Source organism: Neocloeon triangulifer, unplaced genomic scaffold, assembly GCF_031216515.1.
Source record: "Neocloeon triangulifer isolate White Clay Creek 2 clone unplaced genomic scaffold, ASM3121651v1 ptg000012l, whole genome shotgun sequence".
Classification (NCBI taxonomy): domain Eukaryota; kingdom Metazoa; phylum Arthropoda; class Insecta; order Ephemeroptera; family Baetidae; genus Neocloeon; species Neocloeon triangulifer.
In genome coordinates, this window is record NW_026775554.1 from 14,625,058 (window position 1) to 14,649,199 (window position 24,142).

Sequence of the window (24,142 nt, forward strand, 5' to 3'; positions counted from 1 at the left end):
TGAGAATAATTTTAAGAATTAAAACTCAAGAATATCAGAGAATATTTAAAAAATCAATTTAAAAAACCCAATTAATATTAATGCTGAATTCAAGTAGTATGTTTTATATTAATGCATTCTTAATAAAGTTTAACGGATCCAATGAGATGAAAATAATTTGGTACTATAATTTAGGCAGTTGAAATTTATCATGATAAATAATAATTAAATATCTACCTTCAGCAAATTAAACCCTTTGAGAACTACTTAAAGGAGACTGAAAAAATTTGGCATAATTCAAAAATATATCTTAATAATATTTCATCCGTGTGTTAAACAAACCTATTTCAGATTTCAGATAAATTCTTCATGCACCTATACTAGTGCATGAGAAGCAACACTTGCAACATGATCACGGCGAATCCAATATGTCATAGTTGGCATGCGTATCGGGTTCCATCTGCACGCTGAAATTCCTTGTTCAGAAAACTAATTTTGCTGCTGCGGGTGTGTGTTTTGCATGAAAACGAGAACATGAGCAATAATCTTATGAGACATTTATTAAACACGACAGCTCTCATTTCCGCCTCCATCTTCATTTATAATGCTTTGCGACACGTTTCAACATTGATATATAATTTAATAGTTTAGTTTTCATTGGCCTGCAATTTGGAATTTTAAAATACACATTTTATTCAATCATTTGTGATCAACACCTGAGATAAATTTTGCTTTATATTTGCTATTTTTAATATTATAGAATTATGTACATTACACGGTATGTATGCGTTTTTTTTTTTGGCATTCAGGCTCAGTTCAACATTGAATTAGATGCATTTATTTATTATACGTACAACACGCAACAGTCAGGGTTTTATGTATGTATATTTTTCCCTAAAATCTAGTTTGGTTTTCCACAGGGAAGTCCATTCTCACTAATATCACCAGATCTCCAGCTGATAAAAATATAACACACTGGTTTCTCTTTTTCTCGCCTTCTTCATTATTAATTAATACCGGTGATTAATTTTTTGCCCGTATCTGCACTGCCTTGGGGCTCAAAACAAAGCGTTGCAGATCGGCCAAAAACTCTTTCTCAAAAGTCGCCGTAATTGCATATTCGTGTGCGGGGGTGGAAAACAGAGTGCCAGGCGTAACGACGTCGTTATTCTCAGGTCGGTGCTGAGTTGATACTTTTTTTTATAAAAATATAATATACTCTAGTATATAAAAATGCAAGGGAAATTAATGATACATGGTGAAGAGCAGCCCTGCGCGTGGCGTGAGAGAAGGGCTGAGTGTTCCTCTGCGATAGACGACATTGATGAGTTTACAATGGGCTGCAGAGAGGGCTGCAGAGAGTGCTGGAGAAGTTCTTGATTTACATAACTACACACATTTTCTCGAAGCGAGAGAGTCGCAAAAAGCCCTGGGGAAGCCGCGAGGGCGCTTAACTGCCTTTTGTTCTTGAAAGCGGATCAAGTTTTCGCATTTGGAATGCTTCATGTCCTCATCGATTTGCATAAACTGGACCTAATTATATAGAGAGAGGTAACGATTTATATGAAATTTTGTTAATTAAATATTCATTTTTTTAAATATTATGAAAGAATGGTTATATAGAAAATAACTGAACAATAACTGAATTTTTATTTAAACTTTTGATTAAATTGACAAAAACTTTCCACGTAAAAGTAAATTTTACTAATAATTGAATGTCAAATTTAAAAATTTATTTAATATTAATAATATTATATAGTTTATTTGTAATTTTAATACATTATCAAAGAAAATTAGATTGTTTTATTTAAATGTAAATATTTAAAAATCTTATTTGTTGATAAATGTTCACTTGCAGAGCACTCTTAAATCATTTGATTGTCAAATTGTTGCAATAAATGATTATTGAGAGTGATTTGAGTTTCAATTTGATTTATATCAGGAAATCAGAGTATGTTGCAACCAAAAAAAATTAATTAAAAAAAAATATAAACATATAAATTTTTGAAACATTTAGCAATTTTACCTGACCAATTTTACGCATTGATATTTTATTAAGGGGAAATGGAATCTATTTTTATCCAGACAAGATTTGATTTTGAAATTTTCAATTTTTATAAAAATAATTTAATAATTTGAAGTCCAGTTGCTGCTTGTAGACATGAGCCTATAGTAAAAACGTTTAAAAATGGTTGACCCTCTTTCGCAAGACGGCTTTCCTTTCTCATTCCACTCTTTCCACAACACTACTTATCAAGTTTACAGTTGACACAACAAACGTGCATTGTTAGAAAACTGCTAAAATTCAGTTTCGGCGGCGGGTCGGCTGCCAGCAGCACTTTCACCGCCCATCTGCTCACGCTATCATTGCATGTATCTGACGTGGTGGCGGCTGCGGTGATAACGTTTGCCGCACAGCAGTCTTTTGAACGCCTGACGGAACTCGGGGCTGAAAATGGTGTAGATGATGGGGTTGAGGGTGGAGTTGAAGTAGCCGAGCCACAGGAAGAAGGACACCATGTACTTGTTGAACTCGCAGTACTCGGGCGGACACAGCGGCATCAGCAGCGCCATGATGAAGAAGGGCAGCCAGCAGACCACGAAGGCCCCGGTGATGATGGCCAGCGTCTTGGCCGCCTTTCGCTCCCGCTTCGAGTCGGCCGCGGCCGCCTTGGCCTTGCGTTTCGCGTTGTTGTGGTGCGGCTGCGGCGAAACGCCGCTCAGCCCGTCCATGGTGGGTGGGTCCGGCGCCAAACCGTTGGTTGCCGACGTCTTTTCGGGACTGGTGTTGGTCGACGACACCGTCGTGAAGGCCGTCGTCTCCGACACGGTCGGCGGCGGCCGACACATGACGCCGGCGCCCATGCCGGCGCTCATGGCGGCCGCGGCCGCCGCCGTTTTCATGCCCACGTTTCGGCGCCGGATTCGCTTTCGGGCCGTCTGGAAGATGCGCCAGTAGAGGATGAGGATGACCAGCAGCGGCACGTAGAACGACGACATGGTCGCGAAGATCTGGTAACTCACGTCCTGCGACACCATGCACATGCTGTCGTGCGTCACCCGGTCATGCCAGCCGGGGTCCTTCCAGCCCAGCAGCGGCGCCACCGACACCAGGCACGCCATCGTCCACACAATCAGGATCATGCAGCCGATGCGGCTAGGGTTGCGGTGATGGATGTAGTCGATGTCCGTCACAGCCCAATACCTGGAATCACAACCGGCAAATTGCGTTAGCCTCTTGGTTAATAGCTTTGAGGTGGGGTCTGGTCCTCCAGTCAGGGGTAATTTGCACGCGGGAGATGGATGACGAGTCCCAAATTAGTTTATATACCTCTTTTATGAATTAGATTATGAGTTATGGAGGGAGATGTATAATATAATTTACAAAGTGATTAATCACCAACGCTAATGCATATTTAGGGTTCCAGCACAAAACTTTTGAGCATCAGATTAAAATATTCCCAAAATAAAAAATATTTAATTTTATAACGAGTGGTTTTCCATCCATGTAAATAAATATGAAATATTAAAAATGTTTTGTACTCAATACAAAAGGAATGAATTGTTACGTTTGAACAATACCGGAACATACATTTTATTTAACTGAGGCTTAAACATTATTTAAAAATAAACCTATTTTAATAATTTTGTATAAAATTTAAATATTATTTGTTATAAATCTTTTTATTTATTTTATTATTTTATTTTATTGTGAATTTTTTTTATATAATTAAAGAATAATTCTTTTTATTACAAATAAAAGTTACTTTAATAAAATTAAATATTTTACAAAAATATAATATTTTTAAAATATTTATATGTTATACATTTTTGTATACTAAGGCAATATTTGTTAAGTTGGAAAACTATTGAAGATGGATTGGTGATGGATGGTTTATATTTTAAATATAAGTTATAATGCAATTGCAGTTCATTTAATGTAGAACAGGCATAATTATTTAAAATGCTAAATTATCAAAGCATTAATATTTAAATCATAATATATATTAATGATCAACTTCATGATTAATGAATAATGAATCTTTTAATTTATTAAAAACTGCGCCATAGGAATCTTTTCTCATTAAAATGGAACAGGTCAGATGATGGAAGTCTCACAGTAGAATTTGTTGAACGTGCTTCTAAAATTTTCCATTACAATTATCTCCAAGTTTTCTGCAGTTCTCGTCATTAAAATTCTTATTTCATCCAAACGCGGTGCCAATTAGAGGGAATATGCATTAACACTCCAATCTTTCCCACATCATAAAGCTATAGCCGTGTACGCACACCACATTTTATCATCTTTCCTTCGTATCTGATCGCATCACCAAACGCCCCAATCTGGCCCCAATGCAACTAAATATTTTCCGGTTTGGCTCTTGAATACAAGGCAATTTTTAAAACGATCAAGACGCGCTTGTTCTACTGTAAAATATAAAATGGTTCCTAAATTCGCGAGCAATTTTCTGAAAGTAACAAGATCACTTCTAGCTATATTTTTTTTTCCAAAGGCAGAGCACGTATGTATGCTTACTTTTAGCAGGAAAAAAGTAAGTGACTATAAAAAATTCATCTCTTATCAAAAATGCAATTTCGAACCATTGTGTAAACATCTCTTGTACTAATATTAACATTGTGAGATGACGGAAATAGTAACTTCCTTACGAATGTGATCTGCGTCACGAAAAAAAAATCATATTTAGATTTATGTGAAAACAAAAGGATTGTTTATCATTCATAATTTCTTTTAAATATTTTTAATTAAGGATTTAAAAAAGCAGCTATTTATATTTAGAGTACAAATAATGATCAATAGCTTTTTCTTCTTCTTTTGTTATTTTTAACTCCTAAATGTTACCTTTAGTGATTTGTTCAACCTCAAAAAGCCTTTGAACAAATCACCGCAAGCAACAGCACCACTCCGAGTGAACAAGCAAAATTATTATCGACCATTCTCCGCTCGAGTTGGCTGATTTGCAGACCCATTTCTTTTTTGCGAACGAGATGCTGTCTCTAATGAGCGGGTCGTTTCTGATTTTTATACTGATATGAAATCGTTCCATTCCTCTTTGGCCAAGTTTTTGGACGCCGTCCAAACATCTGGCCGGCGCTTCGTTCCCAGTCAATGGAGCCAAATTTTGGTCGGATTGGCAGACGTGCGGAAAGAGCAGCCCCGAGTCGCAGGCAGTCAGCCGAAAAATTCGATTTCCCCTTTATTGGCGCAGCGAATTTTCCAGTCCAGAATTTGGCACTAATTTAAATAGCGATGCTCAGCACGCGCTGCCGGCAATCGGATTAAACCCTCGCGGAACAGTGTGTTTGTGTCATTTAGTCTAATCGCTTGGTTGCTTGCGAGGCAATTTTTTGCCAAAATAATCTCGTTTGCTGGGTTTTCTGAAATGAGCCCCTCCGGGAATGGGAAGACGAAGGAAACGGTGCATGAATTATTGGTGGAATAAAATGTTGAATTTGATTGCAGATGATAATAAATATGGATTCATGATGAACAGAAAATAAGCCTGGAAATTTTTTAGAAAAGTATTATTCTGGGTGCTCTTTTTGTAAATCAACTTTCCACTCACTTCCATTGATTTAAAAAAACCTATAAAATTTTGAAACCAAAGTTAAACTTATTAGTCCATTTCGATAAACAAAAATACAATTGAAATATTTAAAAAAAATTACAGAATCTATATAAAAAATAAATAATTGTTAAATTCTCACACTTTGAAAAGAATAGAATCAATTAAATTTTAAAGCAAGGCACAATTTAAAATAGAAAATATCAGTCTTAAATTTTAAAACGAAGTCTCTAGAGATTTGTATGACTTTACAAACCCTTTAATTTATTAACTTGATTAATTAAGCCACAGCAAAGTTCGTAAAAAAAGAAAAAAATAAACCACCCGCGTGACGAGCCTCAAACTTTTCCATCCATCGATGTCTAAGTATATTTAAAGCCCCCAACGTCTGCTGCTGATCGTCTCTTGGTGAAACGTGTATCGCCAAGTGGAAAGTTGGCGAATTGAGTAGATGAGACTGATCAAAGGGAAATAATACAAAATTGAATTATAAACCAGCAGCGCACCAACGGCAACCGTCTGAGCAAGCGACGACGAGATCAATTTACACTGTTAATGGACAAGTTATGTCCGCTCTGTTGAGTCGAACAATCCCGAGTTTGCCAACACACTGCAGAACGTTTGTATAATTTTTGCACTAGAAAAGCTCAAAATTTGCGAGGTTGGATTGCTTTGGGCATTTTTCCCTTTGATTATCAATCATGTGTAAAAAAGGGGTGCGTCACCTGTCAACCGCAATTGCGACCAAATGGAGGATGGACGCGGTGCAGCAAAGCACGTCGCTCGAGGTCCACATGTCGCAGAGCTCAGGGCCGAGCGTCCACTGCTGCGAGACCTCGTATACGGCACCCAAGGGCATGACCAGGCAAGCGACCAGCAGGTCGGCCACCGCCAATGACAAAATCAAGTAGTTGGCCACGTTCTGAAGGTGTCGCTCCAGCAGGATGGCCGCTATCACGAAAACGTTGCCTGTGAACAAAAAGTGAATATTTCTTATCAGTTATGAAACCTTTTTAAGTTTATTATTTTCATATTCTCTAATCGAGTAAAAAAAAACTTATAGTAATTTCTATGTTTGAAGATACGGCTTGGGAAATTTAGAAAAAGAATGTTTACAAATGCAAACTCACAACGGGGGCAGAAATTAGGTAAAAAGTGTAGTATAAATCAGTATATCTATAATTTTAATATGAAATCATCAAATATTTTTCACCACAATTTTAATAATGGTATGTAATGTAAGATTTAAGCGCCGTAGGTAAAACATTCAATTATTGTATAGAACTGGACTGCCTGGCTTTTAAGTCTTGCTCTCCAGTCACAAAAGCCCCGATCGATAGATAACTCCGCTCGAAGTTGGGTGGACTTGTAATTTATGTATAACAAAAATACTTTATTTAAAAAAAAGTGAAATATATAATATAATTAGATAAGAGATTATTTTTATTTTTATTTTTTATTTTTGACAATATTTTTATATTTAATATTTTATTTTAAATTTGAATTATATAAAAATTAGCTTAATTTTTATTAAAATATGTCAACATTACATAAATATAATGAAAATCATTATAACAAAGTTTACCTAATAATTTATATTTAAAAGCAATAGTCACAATGCTAACAATGTTTGACTAACAATGTAAAATTATTCCTTCTCTCTCTCGCTTTGTAGGTGCAGTTGTATATTTAATAATTATTCTATATTATTTAAATTACTCCAGTGCAATTCAAATTCATTAATCCGATCATCCATGACTCTTATGTATAACTAAAAAATGTAACTTTTTTAAGGCTCGAATTTGTAAACTTGAATTATAAATCCTGAAACTGTCTGAATTCATAAATTTAAAAACAATATAAAATGGGAATTCCTCTTTGCAGTTTTATACACCTATAATATTTTCCAATAAAGATGCAACTCTCAGCATTCACTGAAATCAGTTTTTATTCTATTTAGGTGCAAATTGTGTTTATTGATCTATCACAAAGGCAATTGCTGCCCATAATGGGATACATCTTTATTCGATTAAATTTATACATTCAAAATTATACGCGCATAATTTTGAATGTATGAATTTGTAAATTCAATACAATTGAGAGAAAAGATGAGAATTTTGCAAACAAAATTTTGCAAATAAATTTTCAAATTATGAAACATCTAGAAAGTTTTGTTGTAGCATTTCACGGTAGAGGATTTATTAAATAAATTACTCGGAAATCCCATCAAGGAGATGCCGACTTCAAATTCAACTCACGATAATCACCATCCACAAAGTTATTGCTTTAGGAGTAGTTTTGTTCAATAAATTCACCTGCTAATTACTTCATTTTTATTTTATCATTTTCAATCTTTAAATACTAATAAAAAAATTCTCCTTTAAGGAGCAATGTAATATCATCTCATCGAGTCAAAGCGAGGGTTCTCTATGAAAATAAAATAATACGATCTAATTTAAAAAAACTTTATCTCCTACTATAGCGAGTGCCTTTCTTTCAATCACTAATTCCCCTTTTCTTGTTTTCCCCCCAGAGAAATAAAGTGGATGTCTTTTCACCCGCAGGAAAAAAGATGCATGCAATTTCTTTGAAAGCCTCTAGATCTTTCCATCAATTTTCGCCAACTGTCACATTGTTTCAAAAATATTCACATTTTTTCCACGTATGGCCATCGTTGGAATTTATATACATCCCAACCACAAACAAAATTCAAATTCGAGTGTATAATCAGGTTTTTCATCCTCTCTGTATATTGTAGTGAATAAATCCACAAACAGCGGTCCCGCGGGTACGACTGCACTCTCCGAGCTGGAATGGAAATTATTTATGGTAATCTATTTCCAACAGCTCTGGGCTCCATAATTTTCGCATATCGACTGGGACACACGCGCGAACTAAACAACACCGAAACAAGGACGGACAGTTAATTAAGGCGCATTTATGCTCACGAGTGAACGAACGGCTCTGATTGATAGATGACGCAATAGGTTGTGTCTCTAGGTTTTGTCAGGTGATAAGCGCTAATCCCGGTCATTTAATAATGAACACATTTCCATGCGACGCGGGCCGAGTTTAATGAAGCCCGCGGGGAGTGTCCCGAGTATCGCAAACACAACTAGCTCGGCTAACTCTGTGCAGCGAGGGAGTTTTCAGTCGCAATAAAATGTTTTAAATGGTACGCAAAGATTACGCTGTGCGAGGCAACCAGATTTAGAATGCAATTTTACGGCCCGAAAGCCAATTTTCATTTGCATAAATCAGAACTAATGATCAAACATTTGAGACCAACAAGAGCGAAATTAAGATTTTATTCGACCCGAGGGTTTTTCCCAGTTTCAAGTTCAATCCCACATTCAGCCAGTTTTATGAGGGGCTTCACGGTGGTTGTGTGTATTGAAAATTGACATTTGCAAAGTGTTTTTTTTTTTTTTATTGTGAGATTTTATTCTATGCCAATTATTTATATTATAAAGAGGATCAAAAAATGAGATATTTTCCCAAACAAACATATTATCTGTCTCATGCAGCAGGGAAAGTTCAAATTGGAAGCTTTTTCTTCAGGCATTAAATGATAAACATATTTCCGAAATTCCAAGTAATTGCCCCTTGAAACAACTTTTTTTTTAGTACTTTGAATTCAAATTAAATGGGAATAATTCCCAAATGAGAAGCATAAAATAATTTAAAATTTTATTACTAAATCAAGTTCCTTCGTTCCCACAACTCCCTAAACAATGGCCCACTGTTGAAATGAGGCGCAGGTTATTATCAAATTTCGAACGTATTTCCAAGTGAGTCAATAGCGAGCGTCAATGCTTGCAGTAATCAACGCGTCGAAACAATCGGGCGCCTAACTAGGCAAGGCTTAATTAGTGCAGCAGATGCGGTATGTGTGTATGTAATTTATGCGAGTGACAGCTGCTTCTTGTTTATCTGGTCCATGAATGGGCGACGATACAAATTGCTGCCGCTAGTAAATTGCAGAAGCGTCCTTTCGAAGTGAAATTTAGTTATAGACCACAAAAGTAAGTGCAATGGATTCAATCTTGAATGTTTTGTCGAGAAAACTGTGCGTGGCACATGTTAAAAATTTAAAAAGGAAAAATTTCATTTTAATGAAATTAAAACTCAAAATAAACCATGATGCGAACGATGAAAATTACATTACATTTAATTGAAGAGAAGAGAAAGGAAAAAATGTAAACAACTTCTATTGCGATTAAAAATTGTTTTATTAATATTCTACATAACCAACTTTTCAAATCTAAACAACGTTATTTTTTGTTATACGAGTTGCTGGAATTCGCATTTTTTCACCTACCGCAGTGAATACTTTATTACTGCAAAATCTCATTAATGAAACTCGCGTTGAGTTTCATCGCCGTAAAAGTACATGATGTATATTTCCGTTGGCATCATTACAAGAATGCAACTCTGGAGTGCATAATTATCTCGCGAGCGGTTGGTGCAAGCGTGATTAAAATTGCATCCTGCGCCAGTGGGAAAGAAAGCAGTTTTACCGCTCACCTCAAACCTCGCGCCAGATCGTGCCCACAATGCAAATTTCCATGCAGAGACGTGTGTCAACGCGAAAGCACTTAGGATGATTATTTAGTCTGCTCGCGCGACAAACAAGGGGTTGGAGGGCGAAGAGGGATGCTTCTTAAGGAGCAAATCTGTCGTTGGTGCAGCCCCGAGTGTTACGGGGCGGACTGGTTAATTTAATTCGGGGCCGATCCACCTTGTCTGAGCTTATTCCCTGCGGTGCGGGCACAATAAGATGATTAAAGGCCGCCGCCGGGCGTTGCAAATTAAAAAGATCCGAGACTAATCTGGCGCGGGCTCCGCTCCAGCCAGGGCAGTGAAATGACACAAAGGTGTGCTCGCTAAACTCGCAGGCTTAATGAAAGATGTTTGGCATTTTTTCGCGTTGGAAAATTATTCCTCGCCGCCGGGCAACAATTTTCTCTCTCCGGGGAAATTAAAAAACAGCAACTCTCTAATCTCTGGATTTGGTAAAGCCGCCGCCGCTTGAAATTACGCCAGCCCGTCGCTGATGTTTCGAGAGCTTTTTAATGAAGGCAGGATGGTAAAAAAGTTATTTTAAAATGCCCTGCCATTTGGACGAAAGTTTTTGTCAGCGAGGGATTTGGAAATTTTTTAATATAGAAAGCTGATGTTTGATAAAAAAAAAAGATATAGAACACTCTAATGACTGGATATTTAAAATGATCTAGATTAATGAAATGACATCTAACAATCAATTCAATTAGCATGCAAGTTAAATATCAATTCAGGCTATATTTTATTACAAATGAATCAAATGATCATGATTACAACTGTGGAAAACCGCTTAAAAATGGTTTATGAACAATTTAATACTAAAAATTTTTCTTTTGGTAAAATTATATAAATTATTTTAAATTTATTTCATTTCTATTTTATTAAAAACAGAAAACATTTAAATAAAAAATCTTAAAATCATATCAAATTATCAAAAAGTTAAATAAAATAAAATAAATAAATATTTTGCATGCAAGAGATAAAAGACAAACGAAATAAAATTACATAAATTTATTTTTTAATTTATTGCACAATTTGCTTTTAAAGCTGCACCCTTAAATTGTCAAGCATATAAAGCTCTGCGATGACTGTGGCAGTGGCCGCGCGCGACTCGGAGAGTCATAATAGTCCCAAGGTCTCCGAAGGGTTGCGAGAGAGCAGCGCAAACCGTCACTCATTTTGCACACTCACTAATTTAATTAGCTGGAAATGATCCGGCACATTTTACGCCCGCACTCTGCGCGCCCCCGAGATTTCTCCCCTGGAGTGGCGCAGCTGGAATTACCAGCACAGGTGTAAAAGCCAGGGCGCGGCGACCGAACATAATTTGCATTTTATTTCACGCAGCTTTTAATAGCACTTTCAAAAGGGGTAGTCGTGAGTAATGCGTATAGTTCATACAGAGCTGCGAATCTTTGCGTGCTAACCTACATTTTGCTTGATGTGCTTAGGCTTTTTTTCTTTTTTTTCCTGCTCTTTGTTGTGCATTCACTCTATAACTTCTCGCATGAGTTTTGCGGTAAATTAGATTCAGCGTTTGCCGCATGGTTATCTACCAACAAGAGCCACTTCTATTTGCATGTTTATTTCTATGAAATTTACAACTCAACTTTTCATTTTATTTGACAGCTTCTTCAGGATCGTTTCCATGCTTTTTCACTCTTGTTTAAGGGCTCCTTATTGATATACAAGGAGGCTCTAGCAATTTTTCCATAAGAGTAATGTTAGGATATGATTATTTTTTATGTCCATGAACACCCAAATTTTATCTTGTAGTTTTGTTCAGCAGTATTTAAAATGTAAATTGTAAAATTTTGAGCAAACAATTTCGGGCCGATTTTTTTTAAATTGGGAAAACGTAAAAATTCCCATAAGACGCAATGTTACATTTCAAAAAATCAAATCTTCTGATTAATCCCATGGACCCTATATTTTCTATCATATGGAATCACTTTCTTTTGTGGCCATGCATCCATAAAAAAATCGCGGTTGAAAAATTTCGGGCCGAAATTTATCAATAAGGAGTCGTTAAAAATATCTGAAAATAAGGCCAAAACACGCAAGAAAACGTGTGAACCAAAAATCTTTTTGCAATAAACATATGATAATATTTTTTTTAGATTCTCTGCAGAAAGTTATTTTATTCCTACTTGGAAATGATAATTTTTTTAAGTCAATTTTTTTCTGTTGTTATGAATAAGAGCTGGGGAGGAGAAATAATGAAAATATAGAGATCGCATCTTCTCTTTTGATTCTAGGTAAAGGAAAGCTCTACCAGCGCTGCACCGACAGTACATTTTTATTTTATACTTTTATATTGCCAAGCTTTACTTAATCTCATACCATGCAGGCTCTAGAAAATATCGCGGTGCAGTAGAATAAATCAATTGGGGTATAAATATAACTTGAGAACGTCGGCAAATAGAGCGAGTCAGCTGCATAAATTACACTCAGAATTTAATCAAGCTCTTATTCAAATAGTTCTGAAAAAAATTCGCTTCTCAGAATTCCACTTTTATCAACTCCGCGTGGACAAAAGCAGCCCTTTTAGAATAATTAAAACTTGTGTCTCGTCTGGCAAGCAATTAACGTCAACAGCAGACGCATAATAATTTCCATTCTTTCCAGAGAAAGAAACTTTTCCTAGAGCAACACATTAAATCCCATTCCGTATTCATATTTCCCCTCGGCACCGGATGCTTTTTATTTGAATAAAAAAATTATACACGCGACCTGCACACATTTAAATATGAAAAAAAATTCACCTCGGATAAACATTCGCATCACGGAACGCACCCGTGGCCGCACCCTTGACCTTAGGGCGGGAAAAATGGACGAGCAGTGTTGAGTTTGCGTTTATTTTGCCAAGGGCAAACACACTAGCTTTTAATGTCAGGCCGGAAGGACGAAAGCGGCGTCGCTTGCGTGACTGAAATTAAGGGCCTGAGATGAACCGACCAGTCAGCCTTAGCATGCAATGTGTCCCCTAATATCCGGCAAACTTTTGCCTCGCCGGTCAATGATGCTACTTGATCCTTTCTCCGAGTCGCACTTCATGAGCTTCCGGTCCATCGCCATGTCTGGCCGTTTAAAGAAACTTAAAGCCGGCCACTTTTGTGTTCAATGCGCTTCAAGTAAAAGGCAAACTTGACCGTTAAGAAGCTTAAGAAATTTCTTGTTGGGTAAAATTTTAATTTAGAAGTTAGCTAAGAGAAAGAAAAAATCAATTTGTAATACAATTTTGCGTTTTACTATGTATTACCTACTTCTATTTTTAACAGACTTTTAATAGAGAAAGCAAATTTTGTTTCTCCATTAAATTTTTTATTAAAATCTTCTAGTTGTCTTTTCATATTTTCATTTTGTATGCCAGATTAAATTTTTTTGACAAAATCTTTCTTAACTGTCTACAATATAAGCTTTGAGAGTAAACTAATTGTTTTAATAAATTAGTGTTCAACTAATTTTTTGTAATCAATTGATAATGTAAGTTTCTCTCTCCAAGCTAATGGTTATTGTAAAACTTTCTTGATATGTCAAAGAATGGGGTATAGTTACCCTACTGAGACATCAATAAACACCTTTTTTGCAACTAAATTCTGTTTCATTAGCTATTTTGTTTTTAGTATGGAAAAATTAATCATTTTAATAGCAATATGTATCTGGACCACTATTAATTATAGATTTTTCGTCAGCGGACACAATGTCCGATATAACAATTAAAATTAGACTGTATAAACTAATCTAAACAACGTACATTCAGACTTGTAATCAGGTGCTGACAGAGTCATGGTATTCGAGTAAGGGGCATTAATTAATTAGCGTCGAGGAGAGTTGCAGGCAACTATAGCTGCACCACTGTGCATATTGGATTTCATTTCAAGTAACACGCAATTAGCGCTGCCTCCAGGGAGCGTCTGCGGTGTGTCAATTAGAAGCAACAGATCAGAGAAGAGGCTCCACTGCTACTGGAACAACGTGTTGCACTTGAAAAAGGGATTAGACTCATGCCCTTGGAGCAGCGCAGATGCAATTTAACACCAGCAAGCAACGCAAAAGGGCTGCGGGGACATCCTGTCACCGCGAAATTGGAGGGAAATTCTCAGGGGAGGACAAAGGAAGGACGGCGGACGGCGAGGAAATTTTCACCGCCACTGACATTGCATGGTTGGTCTACAAATGGCGAGACCGTTCAGTGTTTTGAATGAATTGCTAAATGAAACTTTTCCTCTTCAATATTGTGTATAGCCAGCTGTGGGAGAGAGTTGGTGACTCCACCAAATTGAAATTAAAATATTTGGAATCTTAAATAAAATTAATATTTCATCTTCTTTTGATTACACAGACAGTGAGGAAATTTTACCTTTTAAATAATGCTGATAATTTAAGTTATACACACATATATTTATCTTGAAATTATCTACCTGCATTGAAAATTATAAATTCCGAAAATCAAGTAGCTCATAGCAAAAGTGTAAAGGAAATGAAAAAAATTTAATATAATAAGTGAAAAATGCTGACTTGCGGTGCGGTATTTTTGAATTACATCTGTTTTCATTTCTACTTGATATTGGAAAAATCAGGAAAAAATAGCATACGTGAAGTAAATATGTTGATATGATTTGATCAATATTCCAAAACTAAAGATCACTAAAGATATCTGTTTCGCAGAAAGTTTTCGAGTTTGGTTCACAAAAAAAGCACATTTTATTGCTGTACTTCAACGTTGCGATCACGTAAGTTTGCGTAACTTCAAACATTATCAATGGAGAATCTCCGCTGCAAGCGATTTCTACATCTCGATGGACGTGTTAGGGGGCTAAAGAATTATTTCCCTCTAGAGCACCTTTGCGCGTTGGAGTGTAGATTCGGGGAGATATTGAAGGCAAAGAGCAGTAACATTTCTTTTTAAAGCCGAAACTTTGACTCGGAGCGAAACGAAATATCTCAAGAGCAGGATCATTTGTATGCAATCGCATTTGGCTGGGAAATGAAACTTCCGGAAGATCTCGTTTCGCATGTGCAGCACTTTGAATAAATCACGGCGTTCATTTCTGCCAATCATAAGTTAGTGTGCACAACGGGCATAAACAACGACATATTTGTTTTGCACCGGCAGCAAATAAATTGGAGCGCGTCTCCAAAGCTGACTCGTCAATAAATGTACGCCAGCACCGCATGCATTAATGTGTCTCCATCCTTTTCTCTCTCTCTGGAGCGAGTATCGCACCCCTTTCGCGTCACTGCACCCTTACACTCCTTGTTTGCTGTCTTTCGCTCGACGCCGAGGCCCTTCTGTGAGACACTTGGAGTAGCATTAAGATTGGAAGTGCGATCTCCAAGGCGGGCGGGCGAGCGACTTTCCATCAGCGCCTTTTCATCCGACGCCTTGCACTTTAATGGCGTCGCAACGAATGTGTTTTACACGCAGTTATTCACCAACTCATTTCAAGCGGAAAAGTGTAAAAACTCGGTGAGGAAAATTCGATAAGCTTTCGCGCCGCTTTCAAAAGGGTTTTGAATAATTCATGGCCTGCTTGTATTTTTGGCAAATGAAATTTGCATGACGCTCTGGCTAGTCTCTTTTTATGCATTAATAAAAGGCCTAAAGTTGGAGCCGCTAAAAGATTGTCTTTTTGTCTTATGTTAAAAATAACAATCATTCTTGAGTGCATCACCAAGTTAAGTTCCAATACGTCTCATAAAAATGCATTTTTTTACTATTTCCTTCCAACAAATTTTTCTTCTGCCACTTTTTTTTGTTACCATAGGCAATGGGCATATTTTTAATGTAAATTGATTTTTAAGCAGAAAAAAATATTTTTAAATTTATTAAAAAAAAATAGTAACAAAATTACAATTTTAATTTATTTGTGTTTATAATTATGTTAACAGTTTTTATAAATATAATATTTCTTGCAAATTAATTTATATTTATTTATTAAAAATTTTTATTCTTATGCTTCTTGGAAAATTGTTAAAATTTTAAAATTGCGTTTTTTTTAACTTAATAACAAAAATACTTAAAATTATAATAACATAAGTCAAATGGAAAATGAATAAATAAAAGCACTACTGTACCTCTCTTGAGAAAATTAAGGCGATATATACATATATGCAATAAATTCATTAAGTTAAGTACAAGATGCAGAAAACAGTACAATGATCCAACAAATTAAACTTCATTAACCTAATTTAACATTATAACCCATTCATTAAGCGGTGCGCAACAGCCATGATAATAAAATATCTGATCAACGGCAGGCTCTTTGTCTTTTCAATATATTCCCATTTTAATAATACTATAACTTCCCTGGCATAAAAAAAAATGGGAGTTTTTTTATATTAATTTTTTTGCACCTCATTCAAACACTCTTCTTTCACTATAGCAAAAATCGATCGCTATAATTGCAAGTTCTTGTTTCGCAATTGATCAGACTCCATCGTTTGCCGTGGCAGCTTTCCACGAGAAAAGCTTTGATCGGCCCTCCGCAACTTTTCTCCCCAGGCCGCCTTCATTGTCGGGATTTATTATTGTTTGCGTGGAGTTTGATTGGTTGTAATCCAGAAATGAGTCTGCCTCCTGCAAATACTGCTTTCCGGACGGCGGTGATTTATCGTCAGCCAACTTTGGCCCTGCAGATCCTGGGGACATGGAATTCCAGGCAGCCTTGCAAGCGGCAACGATTGATTTCACACGCCAGGCACAATTGCTCACCAGACGCATGTGATGCATTGCTTGATGAAAAATGAAAACAACTTTGAGTGCTAATTTTTTATTAAATCGATGCGTCTCTACTAAAAGCCTTGGTAGTTCTTTTAATTTCACTCTCGTTACTTATGTTAGATTTTTGTTAATCTTCATAATTATATAAAATTATTTGCTCAGATTAGTTATTATTTTTTGAATTGGAAAATTTGTATCAATTTCAGGCTTAATTTAATTGTCTCTGCCACTTCCAAACTTTTATATGCTGCAGTTGCATTCTATGATGGCGAGCTGTGAAAAGCCACCAATGTTCAACGCACACTTTCCTATTTCCTCATCTCACGAACAGCTCCAGTTGAAGTGAGAGCCCAAATGAATTGCGGTTCTCCCTCATGGGTGGTAAGTGAAATTCAATGGAAAAGCCGACCGAGTTATTCACGAGCCAGTGGACACTGGATGCGAGTGAGCACCACGCAGCAACTAAGCCAATCGTCACACGAGCTGAACGGAACACTCTAGCGAGACGGCGAGGAGAGAATGAAATTTACACTAGCCATTGGATTTATTTCTGCGCCTCAATAGTATTGCTAATCTATGTCCTTGGTTGAAATGATGCGATTAATATTACAAAGCTGCACACATTTGGAATTTTTTGAAGAATATACTATAAATATGTCTCGCGTGTTACTGAAAAGGTCTCTACAGTTCTCAGAACTCCAGTTTTTATGCAGAGTGACATTTATATATTAAATTAAAATAGTTATCCCTGATCTTCCACAGAATTATGCAATTTTATAATAAGCATAATAAGCATCGCGGCTCTCAAGCGAATTAAATTTTGAGCGACTGAAACTTTGCTCTTGCCGGTTAAAGGTCTGGGATTTCTATTGGGTGGTATTTTCAAAGGTGAGTTTGTTAACAAAGGAATTCTTCCGTGCAAAGGGAGGAAAGCGCGTTGCAGAGGAATAAATTCCAGTTTGAATTCTTTTCCAAATTGTATTGAGTAATGGCTGAAACTTTGGCAAGAGCACATTTCTTTGGTTTAACTGAGAGTATTAAATTGATTATTCTTTACAGAAATATGCCATGTACCCGGGGGAGTGCGAATTTGAATGCCTCTTTTCTTGAGTTGAATTCAGTACAAGGATAGTAACATGCAAAATGATCCAAAAATTCGTTTTGTCTTTGACAAAGATTAATAAAAATTACTTAAAAAACCGAATTAATGTAATGAATAAAATTAAAATTTCCTGTGGATGGTGAGAAATTTATATAACATTAAAGGACCACTCTACGAAAACAAAGTATATGACTTTTCAACTATATGACTGTAATCTAATTTCTAATAACAATTCTTTGTGTTAATTCAACTACTTATTAATCACAATTTTAAAAATTATTAGGAATTTCAAAAAAATCTTGTCTTATATTGTTTATTTTTGTTGTAAAGATAATATTTGTGGTAAAAGTTTAAAATAAAAAATAAAACCAAAAATTTATTTCTTTTATATATTGATAAAATAGTGTTTTTAAATTGTTGAATAAAAATTATATTTATTTGTTCTTAAAGTTAAAAAATAAATTAATTATATGAATCGAATCATCGTGCTGAAGTTGTTGACAGCCCATTTAACAAGAAATGTTAATATTTAATAGAAATATGATAGACATATATGGAAAATTATGGAAAGCAATCATGTACTCTAAACTTCATGCTTGCGTCCAGATAAACATATTTCATAAGCCGAAATTACTTCTTTGCCACCATTAAATTAATCACTACATTGGTTGCTTTCAGGTATTTCTGAAGGCCAAAAATCTTCACCATTATTACCGATATAGTGCACACTCAAAGTGGTGCATTTATTAAGAGAGAAAGTGGGTCAGTGGCCATTCAGCCCAAGCCCAGTGCTAGGCTCTCATTAAAGCAGCAGCTTAGCAAAAAGCATCAGGTAGAGAGAGTAATCTAGTTACAACACACCTACTGTTCTCTCCCTTGGTTTTATCTGTGCAATTCTGCCTCATGCATAATATAAAAGAAGGCTCAAGTGCAACGCACCAATTATTATACATCTGAGCAAAACAAACTACATAATTTGCATGGCACTCCACAATCGAGGCAGCAGCCTGAACAAGTGCTCAAGGCTGCATTCGTGCAGAGTAGCAGACGAGTGCAGTGGGATAATTCATGACGACGATTTCAACGAGCAATAGCAATTCAAAATTTCTGTTGGTGCCTTCATGTGAGAATTTCGAAATTTAATTTTCATTTTATTTTATAAATTTTATAAACATAAAAAGTCGATTTTCAAATTGAGACTCAATTTATGTTTATTTCATTGAGAATATAAGTTGAAAGAAGCTTTAAAATCTTAAATAGATTTATCATTTATCTCCAAAAATAATGCGTTTAGTATTTTTACACCGTTCAAAATTGATAAATAAATATATAATATCATACTATAGATAGTTGTTAAAAAAGAAAACACAATGAGGGTGATCCAAAAGGTTAACTTGGCCCAGGCTAAATAAACCTGGCCCGAGCTAATTTAACCCACCATTCAATTTTGCTGGTGGACCAAGTTAGCCCGGGGCTAAGTCAAGTTAGCTTTGGCCAGGTTAGGCTTTTGGATCGCCCTCAATATGTAAAATGATATGCAACACAAACAACTCGGCAACCACGCAAATCGTGTAAAAGTGAAATAAAACAAAAATTTAAGAGTGGAAAACATGAAAATGGCTGTATAATAGTTGCAAGCGATTAGGATATGTGAAGCGCAAAATCCAAAAGAAGAAGCAAGAACATGAAGTTCCAACCGTTATTTGCATTGCGTCAAAAATACTCATATTGAAAATTCATCCGGGCTCCAATACATGAAGATTCCGCTTCAGACTACCAATATCAGCACAGGTATGCAATGCCGAGTGATATGCCACTTCACCTTTGACGCAAAACTGCGTTTCATCAAACACCCAAAATACACGCACGGATGGAACTAAAAAGGGAGATAAATAAAATAAATACTCTCGTTGGTAAATATTGAAATTGAGCCTATAAATAATATTGACCCGAGTGACGCGTTGAGTAGCAAAAAAAAAAAAAAAATAACATTCAGCAAAATTTATCACGTTTTGTTTACAAAATCTCATTTTGGAGAAAAACGTTTTTGTGTCGTAAAAGGAATAAATTGCCGCACGTCAAAAGTAGTCGTCTGGCAGATAAAAATTCGCAACACACGTGTACGTTTTTACGATTACGTCGGTACGCGGCTGCGAGGGAGACCATTTAATCTCGCTGCTCTCGTACGGAAAATGTCAAAAGCCAAGACAAAATAAAAAACTTAAAGATGACTTATTTTTCGGCTGAAAGCTGCTCTCTGGCCGATATGTGGATAATCCATCCTAATGATCTTATTAATGGTGGGCTCGACCGGCGAGTTATTAGTTTGAAGACGCGGCTGGTCGGTCGGCCCTTCCGTCCAATCTCGGAGAGCATTAAGGAGATTGAGTAGAGCTTTTAGGTCTCTACTTTGAATGATGCACTTTTACGACAGGCATAAAAATGACTGCGCAGGAAATTAGATTGAAATTCAATAGACTCGTTTGGTCGGGCGAACCACATCCACCTGCACCACCCCTTTCCCCACCCTTGACCCGAGGGCGCCTCCTGCTTGGGAATTGCCTTTTACGCATACCATATTAACGATTCGATCCTCAGGCCAGAATACTTTGCTGCCTCCCGCATTTTCCTGCCGCTCGCAAAAAAGTATCAAAGGGGACGTGCGTCCGTTTTATTGGTGCGTTGCGCCCGCACAAATATTTTTACCGTGAAATTGGCCACTGCCGCTTCTACATGGCATTTAATTTGCTATGGTCTATACACATATTACAAAGAATGCCAAACGATGACCGGAATTTCTGAGCTTCGGCCATGGCCCCTGTAAGCTTTGCAAGAGGGAAGTCAGGAATTTATAATTTTTTCTACCTAGAAAATAATAAGTAGGGTATTAATTACATTTTATTTTTCTTCAGGTTTTTTAATTGCAGACACACTTACAAATTTATTTATTTGATAAGATGCTATAGATATTAAATATAAAAAAATATGGCAACTAGCATTATTGAAAATTAAATCTAAAAACTTATTATTAAATTGAAATCAATCTACGGCTTGCTATTATTTTAGCTCTCAAGCAGTTTATTTGAGCCCATGTAACTAGAAAAAAATTTAATGCGTTGAAAAATGTGCCCTGAACGGAGCTTTAAACATAAATAGCGAGAGTAACTTTTGATTGGCCCTGTCAAAGTGCGTGAAGAGCTGACTGGTGAGAGTAAACTCCATTTGCAAGTCACTAATCATAACACTCCATGGCAGAGTTTGTCACGATCCGCATCGATGGATCTGGAGGGCCAGATTAGTGTCGGTGGACGCAAATATTTGACAAAGCTGCAAGTACGCCAATCAATATGCAAATATTTCGATTCGCGAGTCCTCGAGAAGCGATGACGCGAAAGGAGCGGCCGCTTGAAGGGCTGCGAGAGTCACAAGTGTTGCAGGGGCGTCGATAGGCCACCGGTGCGACACAGCAAACAGACCGGTTGCATACTCGAGAAAGTTGGACTTTGATAGACTGCCCGTAGTTGCGAGTTGAGTGCCGGCGATTGCCTTTTGAACGATTCAATTACATCAATGAAGAAAAGTTTTCATTTTCTTTTGAATCTCTTGAGTCGAGAGCCACCAGAGGAGAAGTAGTGGAGTAAAAACTAAGCATCTCGCAGTTCCCGATGTATTTAGTATGTTTCCGTTGTACTTATTTTGATGGCCACGGTAAAAGAAAAAAGTTTCTACAAGTAATAAAATTGAAGAAACGTCTGAGATGAAATCTGTTCCTGTAAATTAAAAACAAATACAGGCGGTATAAAAAAGGTAAAATAAATTAATTTTTTTTTTTTTTAATAAACACATTTTAAAGTGCAACCAAATTACTTACTATTATTATCATATTTTTTTGGTAACTTTGAATGAAATTAATTTGCAACTACTTATTATTACATGAAATATTGCCAAATATTCTCTCGGAAACAAAAATTGTAGATTGACATCCATAAACATTTGGTGTGCTTTTATGGAGGTTCTCTGTTCTATACTCATTTATTTCTATTTTGGTTCCATTCTGGAGGCAGGGAGGAGCTCAAATGAAAAATTTACTGGCAACAGCAAAAAATGTTCCCCAGGCTAATAGAAAAGAATGGTGCTGCGCCATATGTGTGACGCAAAAGATGGCACCCTGGCGCTGAGGTAAGATAAATGATTAAGATTTTTCCAGCAATAGCGTCACACGTCGTGACGTCTGGAAAAACCACGTCCATCTTGTGGCAAGTAGGTCCGCGTGTGAAAAATTGACTTTGGGGTTTCTCTTTTTCTTTTTTGACTTTTCTTTTGGCACACGCGAGCAGCCTCTTGCACGCAGGCAAATATTAAGTTAATAATTCACCGCCGCCGGGAACGGTGGCAAGCGAGGCAGTAAATTTTCATCAGTCTCTCGTGCATGATTAAACGGCCACGAAAAGAAGTACTTCCATCTTGCGCGAAATAAATTCACTCACTGATTCTTTTCGTTGAAAGCAGCACGAAATCGGTTCAAGGCCGTGCAATTTGCTTATCGGGGCGTGCGTAACGGGAAAGAAAATTCCATCGAGATAGGACTAATCATGCATGCAGAAAGCGGTGAAATGAAATGGGGTGGTCGCCGAGAGCAGCATTAATTAGCGCCGACTTTCTCGCGTCGTAAGCACTTTACGAGTTATCCCTCGCTTGATGCGAGTTTGCCTTTCAAATAATCTCGTCTCGTTTCACAATTCAATTTTCGGTCCTCGCATTAGCCAGAGGATTGGAATTTGCTGCTGAGGCGTGTGCAATTTAATCACGAAACCGCACTCTGATATACACACTCTGCCTGTTTGTGGAACTAAGTTCTTGATTCTCGTAGGCTGGTATTAACAAATTCAAGACCTCGGTTTCTCTCGTCGTTCACAAACTGCCGAATTGCAAACGAGTCTCATTTCACACTCCAGTGACTCAGGGGCTTCTACAAATGGCAAAATTAATTGATTACGAGTGCAAATTTTGTCAGGGGATATAAAATTTGAAGTATCAAACATCAAATTGACGCAAACATGCTTAATTTTGAAATTAATTGAAATATAATTAATCACATTTTTAATCAATTTAAATTTATTATATTATAATAATTTTTAATATTGAATTTATGTTGCAAAATATATTTGTCATTTTATCATTTTCTTTTCTTATTTATTTTGTTTGAACTTATAGCTTGAGCCTAAAATAGCACAATTTAATAAAATAAAAAGAATAATAACTTTTTAAATAAATTTATAGCTAACTCTATCACAACTTTAAATTCTTTCACAATTTAAAATATAGGCAGAAGAAGATTTTTTGCTATTAAACTTAAAATTTGATCTTTTAACGACATGTTACTATTTTTAGATTAGGGATATTGAGCGCGCCTTTTTCGGCCCAATCTTATGGAAGTTCCAAAAGCTCCATATTTTATACTTTGCTGAGCATAGTTTACTAACTCCACTTATCATATCATATGTATAACTGAATCGACGTATAATTAGATAAAACAATTTAACTAAGTTTTGAAATATTCATGTTAATATAAGACCAACGGCAATACTGTGAATATGAGCAAAAGGGCCGCTTCCAGAGGACACGACTAGCAAACATAAGCAGTTTTATATGCGTCGTTCAGCACGCAAATGCTGCACTAAAAGCTTCTCTCTTTCTGCCCTGCGTAAACCAAAATTGTTCGTGACGAGGGCAAAACATTAGTCGTCCCACGGCGGCAACATTAGGTGAGCAATAAGTTATTGTGTAAAAAGTAAAAACGTCTAACTGGAACAAATGACGCGTTCGTTTGCACAAAAAGGCATTCATACCAGCACAAACAAACACAGCGAATGAATGGACGACTCGCATGTGTTTTGTCGTGTACGCTTCGTGAATAATTGGCTCAATTGGCTGCGCACCGTTCGCTTAAAAGCCTCGCAACACCAAATTCACCGTGTGTGCCAATTTCAACAAAGCCGAAGGCTCTCAGCAAAACCACATGTGGAATATTAAATTTTCAGGCTGAATATCCATTAAAAATAATAGGCGCTCTTCTAGAATTCTGATTTTAACTCTACATCAGAATACAGAAAATGAATCTATTTTTCTAATGTTAGTAATGTTGCTTCTGCCATGAAAAGTAGGAAAAGTATAAATTATGAGCTA

General features: G+C 36.4%; 1 protein-coding gene across 1 annotated transcript in view; it reads right to left on the minus strand.

Annotated features, from left to right (window-relative positions):
• Positions 1-522: 522 nt before the first annotated feature.
• Positions 523-24,142, minus strand: part of LOC132196830 (5-hydroxytryptamine receptor-like) — a 49,376-nt gene continuing 25,756 nt past the window's right edge. Inside the window, exons 2-3 of the mRNA XM_059619739.1 lie at positions 6,290-6,533; positions 523-3,184 (exon numbers count right to left, since the gene is read on the minus strand). Coding sequence (XP_059475722.1) covers positions 2,344-3,184; positions 6,290-6,533 — 1,085 coding nt within the window. The 3' untranslated portion in view covers positions 523-2,343. The remainder of the gene's footprint in view (positions 3,185-6,289; positions 6,534-24,142) is intronic.